This window comes from Saimiri boliviensis, chromosome 7 (assembly GCF_048565385.1).
Source record: "Saimiri boliviensis isolate mSaiBol1 chromosome 7, mSaiBol1.pri, whole genome shotgun sequence".
Classification (NCBI taxonomy): domain Eukaryota; kingdom Metazoa; phylum Chordata; class Mammalia; order Primates; family Cebidae; genus Saimiri; species Saimiri boliviensis.
The window spans coordinates 11,429,922-11,442,111 of NC_133455.1; the positions used below are offsets into that span (position 1 = coordinate 11,429,922).

Consider the following 12,190-nt stretch of genomic DNA (forward strand, 5'->3'; position numbering starts at 1 on the left):
ACTGCAATAAGGTCACTGATCAGTGCCTGTCCTTCTTCAAACGCTGTGGAAACATCTGCCATATTGACCTGAGGTACTGCAAGCAAGTCACCAAGGAAGGTTGTGAGCAGTTCATAGCTGAGATGTCTGTGAGTGTCCAGTTTGGGCAAGTGGAAGAAAAACTCCTGCAAAAACTGAGTTAGTCCAAGGACAAGTATGTAAATATGGGGTGGGCTCTGGGAGGGGGAAAGACTTTACAAAAATGAGGGCTTTTATTTTCCATTTGGAACTTGGGACAACAGACTACAAAGCAATTCCATTTTGCAAGTCTTTCCAAGGGAGAAGCTGTTCAACCACCCGTTTGGGGGATGTGTGAGCCAACACTTTCCTTTGCTCTAAGTTGTAACTGCACTGCTTTCTGGACCATTTCTAAGGCGGCTTTTACAAGAAGACATTCCCATCGGAGAGGAGGGTGGACTGTGGAGAAATTGTCATACTGAAGCATGAGCTTAGGAGTTTCTGTTGGTGGTGGTGGTGGTGGTGTTTTGAACACTTCATTCCTTGCAACTCCGAGGTTTTGGGTGTTGACATCAAGTGGACCACACACCACATTTGCTGCCGTCTTGACACACTTTTTGTTTGGTTTTGTTACATCTTACATTATGCAGAACTATTTTTGTACAAATTGTTTAAAAGTTATTTATGCAAGGTTTGAATGCATACCAGTGTTTTTATTGTTTTGAGATTGCCAATTTTCCTGATTTCCTTAAGGTAGGAGAGAACTTAACATGTACTTCATTGACACAACCCATTTACAAATGTGCCCAGATCTAACAAAGCAGGCTAAGACCTTCCACTTAAAAGCATGTTTAACTGGAAGTTGAGAGCCTGCTTTGTACCTCAAGAGTTACATGAGCATGTTGTGGATAAATGTAAATTATAGTCGAAGTAAGATACTTTGCCAAGTTTCCTCTGTAGAGAATTCACTTTTCTCAAATTTTAAAATTTCGACTTCAGCCTTTGCACTCAGGAGGGTCTGCTCCAGCATGAGCTCTTGTACTTACATCTAATTTATACAGTGAGTCAAGACGTAGAATAAATGCTCCCACATAGCCTTTCTTTTCATTTTTTCTCTCCTCTGAAGTGTGGGTTGAGTTCTCATTTAGGTTTGTAACATGGCTATTTCCTAGTTGTAAGGTTCTGCATTTATAAGTGCCATTGTTGTAAGGTGGTGTTTCCTAGACCTTCCCTGATTCAATTTTACCTTTGTTGAATTTGTATAAACAATTGTACAAAAAAAAAAAACCACCACTCTTGAACTTGGAGGGTTTTTGTTCTAGGAGTGGACTAGAAGTTTAAGCCCAGATTCAGTAAACACTGTTTTGAGGCCCAAACAACGTAATTTCTGATTCATCTGAGAAATGCAGCAGCCCTGTGATCATTTTTCTTCCTTCGTCAGAAAGAGATCTGTTTCTGGCTAATAAAGGAAATGGGAAAGAACCATGCTCTGATAACGGCCACAGGTAGGAATTAGACACAGACTTCTTTAAGAAGACTTGTTCATCTGTCTGTGTGCCTCTTACCACACAGAATTACTGCCACGGCTAGTTTGCCATTACCATTGCCTAAAAGTTCCCCAGATTTGGGATACAGTGGGAGCAGCCTCAGGAGGCTGCATCCTGTACAGGTAACCTTGGGCCATGGTGGCTGTAGGAAACACTTGGTCATGAGGTGGCTTCCCCAAGTGGCACATGCAGAAACGAGAAGTAATTTTATATTACAGAATTTTTTTTTCAAGACAGGACCCTGCTGGCAATGTCATACTCACATACAGAAACAACTGCTCTAGTGAAGCTGAAGATGGAGAAGGTTAACCAACTTACTTCCTCAGTGATTAAGAGCAATGGAAGACTTTGGCCCTGTGGAATAAGCCTTTCCTGCTGGTGGCTGAGTTTTATATTTGTCCCTTTTATTTTTGCCATGGCAAAATTGTTTTAATTAAAATGAGACAGGCCAGATGGAGTAGATCCAGCACTTTGGGAAGCCAAAGCGGGTGGGTCACCTGAGGTCAGGAGTTCGACACCAGCCTGACTAACATGGTGAAACCCCATCTCTACTAAAAATAACAAAAATCAGCCAGGAGTAGTGGTACACACCTGTAGTCCCAGCTACTTAGGAGGCTGAGGCAGGAGAACTGCTTGAACCCAGGAGGCGGAGGTTGCAGTGAGCCCTGATTGTGCCATTGTTTTCCAGCCTGGCAACAGAGCAAGACTCCATGTCCGAAAAAAAAAAAAAAAAAAAGACAAAAGATCTCATTTAGAGCCATGTCTCCTGTTAATTTAAATCCAGAGACCCTTGATGACTCAATCTAAAGACACCTGAAGCCATTGTACCCCAGAATTTAACTCAGGAATCCACTTTATTCTATGGTTTATGAAAATGTGACTTTCCTTTGTAAGCCTGATTGTTCAACATGCAATGTCTTCATGAATGGTAATGTTTGTTTTCTTTACAGCCTGAGTTCTCCAAACATTAATAATATAGCTACCTTGACACCCAGTAAAGTCATCCTCTTCCTTAAGAATTGCTTTAAGTTAATTGCTGTGAATGGCTCCTGTAGTCACTCAGTAGCCAAGACTGAGACTTGTGGCTGCAGTCGGGACTGGTTAAGGGAAGTAGCCCTCAGGGTTAGAAGGCAGTGTTTCTCCTCTAAGGGTTCCTGGAGTACACAGGTCTGCTAAGGAGGAACTGTCAGGGCTGGGAATCTGAGCCACCACACGGATGTATAATACAGCAGAGACACAGCAAATCTCCAATTTCAGGAGACGTCACTAGATAGTGCAGTGGCCATAGGTGAACTCCTCCTAAGAGTACTGAACAACCCAGTAAAACTGTACTTCAGTACAAACCCACAGTCTCTGTGCAGACCTTTTATTTTTTGAGACCGAGTTTTGCTCTTGTCCAGGCTGCAGAGCAGTGGCACAATCTTGGCTCACTATAACCTCCGCCTTCCCAGTTCAAGCAGTATTCCTCCCTCAGCCTACATAGTAGCTGGGACTACAGGCCCCTGCCACTAATTTTTGTATTTTCAGTAGAGTTGGAGTTTCACTCACCATGTTGGCAAGGCTGGTCTTGAACTCCTGACCCTGACGTGATCTGCTGGTCTCTTTCTCCCCAAGTGCTGGGATTATAGGTGTGAACCACAGCGCCCAGTCCTTTTATTTTTAAAATGAGCCAAAGATGAGGCCAGCCAACGCTAAATGCTACAAGCAACCACTTTGAGCCCACACACCATGTCTGATGAAGTAACAAGAGGACCATAAATCCAAGGGAATGCTTGCTGTGTCAAATCACAGATTAGTAACCTAAAGGCTCTGTCCCTTCCTCTAGGGAATTTAATGTTTACAAAGGAAGACACCATGGCACCTCAAATGACATCCTTTCATATTGTGAAGATGGGATAGAGACTTCACTGTATTCCACTGCAGACTGAGAATTTTATCCATATGACATGTATGACCTATTCAAAAAATTTACTTAGAGCAGCATGGGTTTGGATTCTGTGGCTTATACCTGTAACCCCAGCACTTTCGGAGGCCAAGGTGGGCAGATCACCTGAGGTCAGGAGATCAAGACCAGCCTGGCCAACATGGTAAAACCTTGTCTTGACTAAAAGTACAACATTAGCCAGGATTAGTAGCATGCATCTGTGATCCCAGCTACTCAGGAGGAGAGGGCAGGAAAATTGAACCTGGGACTCAGAGGTTGCAGTGAGCCAAGATTGTGCAACTGTGCTTCAACCTGGGCAACAGAGCAAGACATTGTCTGGGGTGGTGGAAGGTCGGGGGGGAGTTTAAAATTACCTAGGCATGGTGATGTGCATCATAAGCCAGTTCCTGGGGAGGCTGAGGTGGGAGGATTGCTTGAGCCCAGAAGTTAAGACTATAGTAAGCTATGATGCCACTGTATTCTGTCTGCAAAATGAGGGTAGAAAGGCATGCCAGTCTAAAAATTCGAATTCCAGGGGGAAATGCTTGCCCTCTGCCAAACAAGCCAATTTCCATTTATCAAGTCTTTTAACACTAAAAACTTCTGTTGTCTGGCTAGTAAACCAGGGTTACTTCAAACTGCTCTTCAAAATAATCCACTAAGGCCGGGTGCGGTGGCTCACGCCTGTAATCCCAGCACTTTGGGAGGCTGAGGCGGGTGGATCACAAGGTCAAGAGATCGAGACCATCCTGGTCAACATGGTGAAACCCCGTCTCTACTAAAAATACAAAAAATTAGCTGGGCATGGTGGCACGTGCCTGTAATCCCAGCTACTCAGGAGGCTGAGGCAGGAGAATTGCCTGAACCCAGGAGGCGGAGGTTGCGGTGAGCTAAGATCGCGCCATTGCACTCTAGCCTGGGTAACAAGAGCGAAACTCCGTCTCCAAAAAAAAAAAAAATCCACTAAGCATTTTCTACTTTTTATAAAGAAGCCACTGAAACACAATACACAAATCTAAGACTAAACATTAAACTTTTTAAAGCTAAGACTATGTACAAATCTGAAATTTTGAACTTAATTTAGACAAAATCAGCACCTACTGCTTAGCTTCTATGGCCTGGATTTAAAGACTTCCCACCACCAAGTTATCAATTTGGAGGAAATGTTAAAATTTCCAGTCTTGGCTGGGTGTGGTGGCTCATGCCTGTAATCCCAGCACTTTGGGAGGCCAAGGTGAGAGGATCATGAGGTCGGGAGTTCAAGGCCAGCCTGACCAATATGGTGAAACCCCGTCTCTACTGAAAATACAAAAATTAGCTGGGCGTGGTGGTGGGTGCCTGTGATCCCACCTACTCAGGAGGCTCAGGCAGGGGAATTGCTTGAACCTGGGAAGGTGGAGGCTGCAGTGAGCCGAGATAGTGCCACTGCACTCCAGCCTGGGTGACAGAGTGAGATACTTCATCTCAAAAAAAAAAATATTTCCAGTGTCTCCTGAAAAATACAGACAAAGCACAGGTGCTCACAAAGCTCTAGCAAGTTACGCTGCTTCTATAGAGAAGCAGTGACCTGCTTAAACAACCGAGGAGACCCTGATTTACACGCTTTGACCTTCAAAACCAGAAAAGAGAAATGTTATTTTCTTTAGTTAGCCACACAAACTTTCTGTCCAAAGCACAGGGACATCTTCCTCCTGAAATTCACAGGTATCTTCAGGTCTAGTAGATTCTGAGCACCCTAGGACATGTGTGTTACTCACTGCAGAGTCAGGAGATAAGACTCACGGCGAGGCATTTCTCAAAAACATCTGCCCACTCCCAACTGCACTGAATTCACAGTTGGTCTCAACTCAACCATCCCGAATCAAGTCAAGTTGGACCTAAAAGAGATTTCATAACATTTCTGCATAAGTTAATATCTCAAGTTTCTCTCTTTTTGAGACAGTTTCACTCTTTCATTCAGGCTGGAGTGCAGTGGTGTGATCTCGACTCTGTCTTCTGGTTTCAAGCAATTCTGCCTCAGCCTCCTGAGTAGCTGGGATTATAGGTGCCCACCACCACGCCCAGTTAATTTTTGTTTTTTTGTAGAGACAGGGTTTCACCATGTTGGCCAGGCTGGTGTCAAGCTCCTGACCTTGTGATCCACCCGCCTTGGCCTCCCAAAGTGCTGGGATTACAAGCGTGAACCACCATGCCTGGCCAAAGTTTCTCATTTCCTATGTGGTAGTGGAAGGGTTAAGAGCAACTCTGGTATTAGAGGTAGGTTCAAATTTTGCGTAGCCACTTTTTAACCATGAGGTTTTAGACAACTCTGACTTATCAGGGTTCCCCATCTGAGAAGGGAGGCAATGTTTATTTCAGAATGTTGCTTTGAGGACTGTGGAGGCAACTACAGCTCCTCGCACAATAACTGTACACAAGAAATAGCACATTAGTAGTTAACGTTACTAATAAACAGGAAACATAAGCACTGTTGTTCATGTTACACTGGTTTTGTTGTGGTTTTTTGAGACGAGGTCTCAAATAGCTCTATCACCCATGCTAGAGTTCAGTGGTGTGATCTTGGCTCACTGCAATCTCCACATCCAAGGCTGAAGCCATTCTCCCACATCAGCCTCCCAAGTAGCTGGGCCTACCACACCTAATATTTTCATATTTTTTCTAAAGATGGGGTTTTGCCATGTTGTCCAAGCTGGTCTTTAACTCGTGAGCTCAAGCATTCCTCCAACCTCAGCCTCCAAAAATGCTGGGATTACAGGCATGAGCCACTGCACCTGGCCCCCATGTGAATGTGACATCTTTGAAAGTGCTCCCACCGTCTCTTCTGAAGAGGGGTGCTAGACCAGGGTGCAGTTCCCCATTCATGCTGTATGCTACTGATTTAGGAACTGACCAAGATGATGCAAACAACAGCTTTTAAAACTAATTTTATTCCTAAAGTTAAAATCAGCTAGCAGGTAGCACTGAAAATACACCTTCACTATACAAAACGGTGTAAACTGATTACACATTAATAAAGAATTTAGCACACACACTTCTAATAAAAGAAGCTAGATGCAGCCCTTGCTATAAAAAGCTATACCTGAACAAAAATGGACATGTGTAGTCTAAGGCCCTGGCAGTCAACTATAGAATGTCAGTTGTTCCCAATTATGTTTAAATGCAGAAACAGCAACAATGTGGAAACTTACATTCATCAAATGTTAGTTAGCATTTAAAATATACATGACTAATAAAGTGAACATTCAGAAGAGCCCCTGCTCAGCATGTTCCATGTCAGCCACTTGTGGACACTGATCTCATCCAAAGAGAACTGAAGTTTCAAACATCTGAGCAGTTTAAGTTAAAAATAGGATGAAGGGGAAATAAGAGAACAGGGTAACTGTCCTCCAAAGACAGCAGTAGCTGATGCCCACATGGCAAACAGGCTGACTTCAATGAGTGTTCACGGGATGGGTGATAAAGCCCAGCTGAGCCTGGGAAGCTCACATGTCCACAGGCAGACAGGCTCACGGCATGGACCAAGGTTTCCACAACTCAGTATGGATCTTTCTTTCCCCACTTAGTAGTGAAAATAATTTTTAAAAATAGCTTCAGCCTTTGAACAGTAACTTTCTAGTCTTTTCTGTGCATTGAAATGTTTGGAGTCAAGTTTGGGGGTGACTGTCCTGTTGAGGGGAGCCTCAGTTTTAGGACTTGAACACGTGCACGGCTCGCACCACATACTGCCGGCAGATGGGACACTCACTCATGCGCTTGCCACACTTGGTGCAGGTAACCATGTGCCCACACTCCAGCAGGACACAGTCGATGACAGCATCCATGCAGATGCGACACAGGCTGTCGTCCTCCTCATCTTGCAGCTGCAGCCGTTCACCATCTGAAAGGCAACAGAGAGCTCAGGCCTCAGCCTCTGGCATGGCCAGCCGGCCAGCCAGCCACCCTCCCAGTCTGAAGCTGAGCAACCACCTGCTGAGTGACCACTGCAGGCCCAATACTACCCCAGTATTATACAAGAAGTAATCCCAACTTCTCTGCACTTTGGTTCTCTCCACTAGAAATGGCAATGATAAAAGCTATACCTCGGGGTTTTGTAAATAAAATGCTTGAAGTGCCCAACACATGTTAGCTATGTATTTCTATTTTATATCTTTGTCTAAATCAACATGTTTGTGATAGGGATATATTACTTCTGTAACTAGAAAAATAAACCCTCAGCTGGTCTTCTGCACATGGGCTTTGGAGTCAGGATGCTACTGGGATTTCAGCTCAGCTTCCCCAGCTTTGTATCCCTGGGAACATCACAGTCTCCAGAGCCTCATCTCTGTAGGAAAAGGAGCCTTAGCTCCCCCCATAGCAAAGTTAGGAATAACTGTGCATCCTTCCCACTCTAGCCTTAGAAGCATCTCAAGCCATCATGTTCCTGGCCCTGCTAAAGTCTAACTTGAAGGAGATGGGCCATCCTGGCTCTTGGCCCACATTTACATCTGAGAAAATCCAGTCTGTGAATAAGAAAGTTGAGTAAGTTAAAAAGGTTAACCCCAGCCTGAGATTTGGCCATAGGGCTATGGATTTGGGTGCTTCCCTTTCTACAGGTCAGAGATCAAAGGGAATCATGAATACCTGGAATAGAACAGGAATTCAAGCTTGAAAGGTCAGTAGTCTCCAGATTTAAGAGAAATGTTTCACTGCCATTCATGTTAAGACATGCTTGTTATCTGGGGTCTTAGTTCATAGCCTATGACTACCCTTGTGTGGACCTGGGGAGAAAGGATCTATGGGATGAGATGGCAGATAAGTCAACAGAGAAGACAATAAGCAACTCAAGATGAAATCAGAGTGGGCCTTGGTCTTCCCTTCTGTGTGGAGGGTTCCTTCCACTCTTTAGAACTAAGGAAAGCAGAGGATTCCAGCATTTTGTCAGGGATATGGGAACAATCTTGGGATCAGTGACTTGTAGCCAGTCAAGTTAGGAAAGATGCCAGCTGTGCTCAAAACAAAATGTATGTCCTTAGATTAAGCAGTGAGTTAATGGAGAAAGACACTGGAAACCATGCTGTCATGACCTCCACCATAAACTACATAAGGGTGGGAGTGGTCCCAGCCAGCAGCCACTGGCTGATGAAGATTCCTTTGTCTACCATTGTGACATCATCTTAGAAGTAGGTGTGCCAAAATACTTTGTGCATATTCTGGGAATAAACCTGTTCATCAACAAATGCTATATTATAAACCAGCTTTTGAAGAATAAAAGATGATAAAAGTTAATGATGGGAGCACTATTTAAGCTAGTTAGGATCATAAGATCTGTTAGTCTTAACACCACTGAGGGCCAGGCATGGCAGCCCACGCCTAGTTCAGCACTAGTCTGGGCAACATAGTGAGACCCTGTCTCAATTTAAAAATATTAAGTACATATATTATTTTTTAAAATTGAAAAAAATAAACAGCTGAATTATTTTTTTCTTGTCCATAAATGCTCTGTGGCTTGATCATGTTACCAGCTAAGAGACAATTTCTGTGCTAAATTTCATCAATATATAATTCAGAAGTTTTTCTTCTGTTTTTTGTTTGTTTGTTTGTTTGGAGATAGTCTTGCTCTGTCACCCAGGCTGGAGTGCAATGGTATGACCATGTTCACTGCACGCTCAAGCAATCCTCCCACCTCAGCCTCCCAAGTAGCTGGGACCACAGGCTGGTGCCACCACATGAGGGTTTTTTTGTTTTTGTTTTTTTTTGTTTTTTGTTTTTTGTTTTTTTTTGGTAGAGATAGGATCTCTCTATGTTGCCCAGGCTGGCCTCAAACTCCTGGGCTCAAGTGATCCTCCCACCTCAGTCTCCCAAAGTCCTAGAATTACAGGTGTGAGCCACCATGCCCAGCCTAGTTCAGAAGTTCTTAACCTCAGCTTTTTGTGACTTACACAGAAATCTACAAATAGTTGATGCTAAGAACTATGTAACATCTGGGGTATAGGGAATTTACCCCTACTGTTAGATTTAAAAGTTACAGTTGAGAGAACCAAGGTACTAGCTGGCCAAAGGCATTAGTGAGAAAATAAGCATTTTTACAGAAACAAGGAATTTAATTAGGGTTCTAACAAATAGTAAGAAAAACCAAATTGAATAGATAGATAGATAGATATAGATATCTATCTATCTATCTATATATTTTTTTTTGAGATGGAGTCTTGCTCTGTCGTCAGGCTGAAGTGCAGTGGTGCGATCCCAGCTTACTGCAACCTCTGCATCTGGGTTCAAGCGATTCCCCTGCCTCAGCCTTCTGAGCAGCTGGGACCACAGGCGCACACCACCACACCCAGCTAGTTTTTTGTATTTTAGTAGAGACGGGGTTTCATCATGTTGGCCAGGACGGTCTTGATCTCCTGACTTTGTGATCCAGCCACCTCGGCCTCCCAAAGTGCCTGGATTACATACGTGAGCCACCACGCCCGGCCCAAATTGAATAATTTTCTAACTCACTTGGTATTGGTGGTCTCACAGCCATAATGAACATCACATAATGAAATTACTACTTTACAGGTCTATAAACAGGCTCATGTAACTGATACTCGGTAAAAAGGTACACAGCTTTCTCAAAAATAAATTTGACTTGTGACAGAAATAACTCAGTTTTTAGAAGCCTAAGGAAAAATACTATAGGGAAAAAAATGAAAAGATAAACCTACAGGACTTTTGGTTTTCTTCATTCTCTTTGTATAACCGGTTTACTTTCTCTACCAGTTCCCATTTTTCACAACAGCCAGAATAGTTGACAAAATTCCGAGCCAGAATTTCCTTCAGCTGGCGCACGCTCATCCCTTCCACATCATCAAGGCTTGACAAGTCAGACAGCGAAGCTCTCACTCTCTCCTTGGAGAGCCCAGGGGTCTGAAACCACAGAGCATCCATTATCCCTGGATCCACAAGTCCAGACCCCCCTCACCCTAAACTCATCACTGGCCCTGAATATTCTCCCAGCCATCTCAGCAGTCCTAGAAGTGTTTTAGTATACTGTCCTACTTTCAAACCAGAAGAAACATCTGTACTAATCTAGAGAAAGTTCACAGGGCCCCCTCCCTTCCTATCAGGGTGACATGTCAGGGAAACCAAATTTTACAGGTGGCCTCACCCGATCATCCGCGTTTTCTTCTTCATCGTCATCATCCTCATCATCGTCATCATCATCTGTGTTTGCTGAAGTGATTTCACTTTGTACCTACACTTACACAACATATCTGATTAGGTCAGGAATCAATCCATATTTATCACTAGAGAAAACCTTTCCATCAATGCTCCCCATGATGAGGTGAAAGCCGGCATAATCCACATCTTTGGACTCTGAATGCTGCTGCCCCTTCCGAAGAGTTAGGCCCTACAAGACTACATAAAGAACCTACCTTCCAGAAAGTTAGCTCAAAACACAAATTCCCATGTGTAAAATTATAAAGTCTAACCAGAGTATTAACTCCCTGAGGAATGTCCCATAATGGAATGCCAAAGCCATTAAGGATATGGGATGGCACTGTGTCATTATCAAATACCACAGGTGGCTAGTTTAACTGGAGCCTGTACGAGGCAGAGAGGAAAAAAACTAAAGCTCTGACAGGTCAGCCCAAGCATGAGGGGGATCTGATTTGAAAGATCTCAATCCTACCACAGTCTCCTTAGACAATCTAATTCCATTGAAGGCTTTCTAGACTTCTTTGATGGCTGAGACTAATTCTAGTTTTCAAAATTTCTCAACAATCAGAACTCCTGAGGAAAAACAAATCTCTTCAGTTTGTGTTTTCAGTTTCTTTGACCATATTTTGACAATAGCTCTACAATAAGCTAGGTCAGTTCCCGATTTAAAATATTCCACCCCACTAATTCCCATGCACCATATTATAGCATCCAACAATCCACACCACCCAAATGGTGGTGTACACCCCAAAGGGGTACGTGAGTCAGGTGTGCCTTATGTTTGCAGCATAAATATGCCAATTCTCATTTGGGAGAGCAAAACTCCTGGCTTGGACTTAGCTAATTTAGACTACAGTATGTGTTGCTTGATGACTCCGACACATTCTGAGAAATGTGTCATTCAGCGATTTTGTCATTGTGCGAACATCACAGCATACTTCCACAAACCTAGATGGTATAGCCTCTTAGGCTACAGGGCATAGACGGCTACAGACCCCGTACATCATGTTACTGTACTGAATACTGTAGGCAGCTACAATACAGTAATAAGCATCTGTGCATCTAAACATCTAAACACAAAAAGTACAGTAAAAATACAGTATTATAATCTTACAGGACCCCTGTCATGTATGTGGTCTATCATTGATGAAAATATCATTAGAGGGCACAGGACTACATTTGAAAGGCAATTATTTCCAAATTTCCCTCTGCATTTATTCATTTACTAATTAAAAGACAGTCTTGGCCAGGTGCAGTGGCTCATGCCTGTAATCCTAGCACTTAGGCTGAGGTGGATGGATCACCTGAGGTCAGGAGTTTGAGACCAGCCTGACCAACATGGTGAAACCCCATCTCTACTAAAAATACAAAAATTAGCTGGGCATAATCCTAGCTAAAAGAGGGCCTGTAATGCTAGCTACTCAGGAGGCTGAAGCAGGAGAAATGCTTGAACCTAGCGGGGCAGAGGTTGCAGGGAAGTGAGATTGTGCCACTTCACTCCAGCACAGGCAAGAGTAAGACTCCATCTCACTGGGTGGGGAGG

General features: G+C 43.6%; 2 protein-coding genes across 15 annotated transcripts in view; one reads left to right on the forward strand and one right to left on the reverse strand.

The window, feature by feature from the left end:
- Positions 1–6,839, forward strand: part of KDM2B (lysine demethylase 2B) — a 173,581-nt gene extending 166,742 nt beyond the window's left edge. For all 11 annotated transcript variants that reach the window (XM_074402144.1, XM_074402145.1, XM_003932165.4 and 8 more), the window contains one exon: positions 1–6,839. In XM_074402144.1, the coding sequence (XP_074258245.1) occupies positions 1–182 (182 nt within the window). In that variant the 3' untranslated portion in view covers positions 183–6,839.
- The window catches only part of RNF34 (ring finger protein 34), a 24,424-nt gene continuing 18,610 nt past the window's right edge, over positions 6,377–12,190 (reverse strand). For all 4 annotated transcript variants that reach the window (XM_039471715.2, XM_039471716.2, XM_074402146.1 and 1 more), the window contains 3 exons: positions 10,595–10,681; positions 10,152–10,353; positions 6,377–7,345 (listed from right to left, as the gene is read on the reverse strand). In XM_039471715.2, the coding sequence (XP_039327649.1) occupies positions 7,155–7,345; positions 10,152–10,353; positions 10,595–10,681 (480 nt within the window). In that variant the 3' untranslated portion in view covers positions 6,377–7,154. The remainder of the gene's footprint in view (positions 7,346–10,151; positions 10,354–10,594; positions 10,682–12,190) is intronic.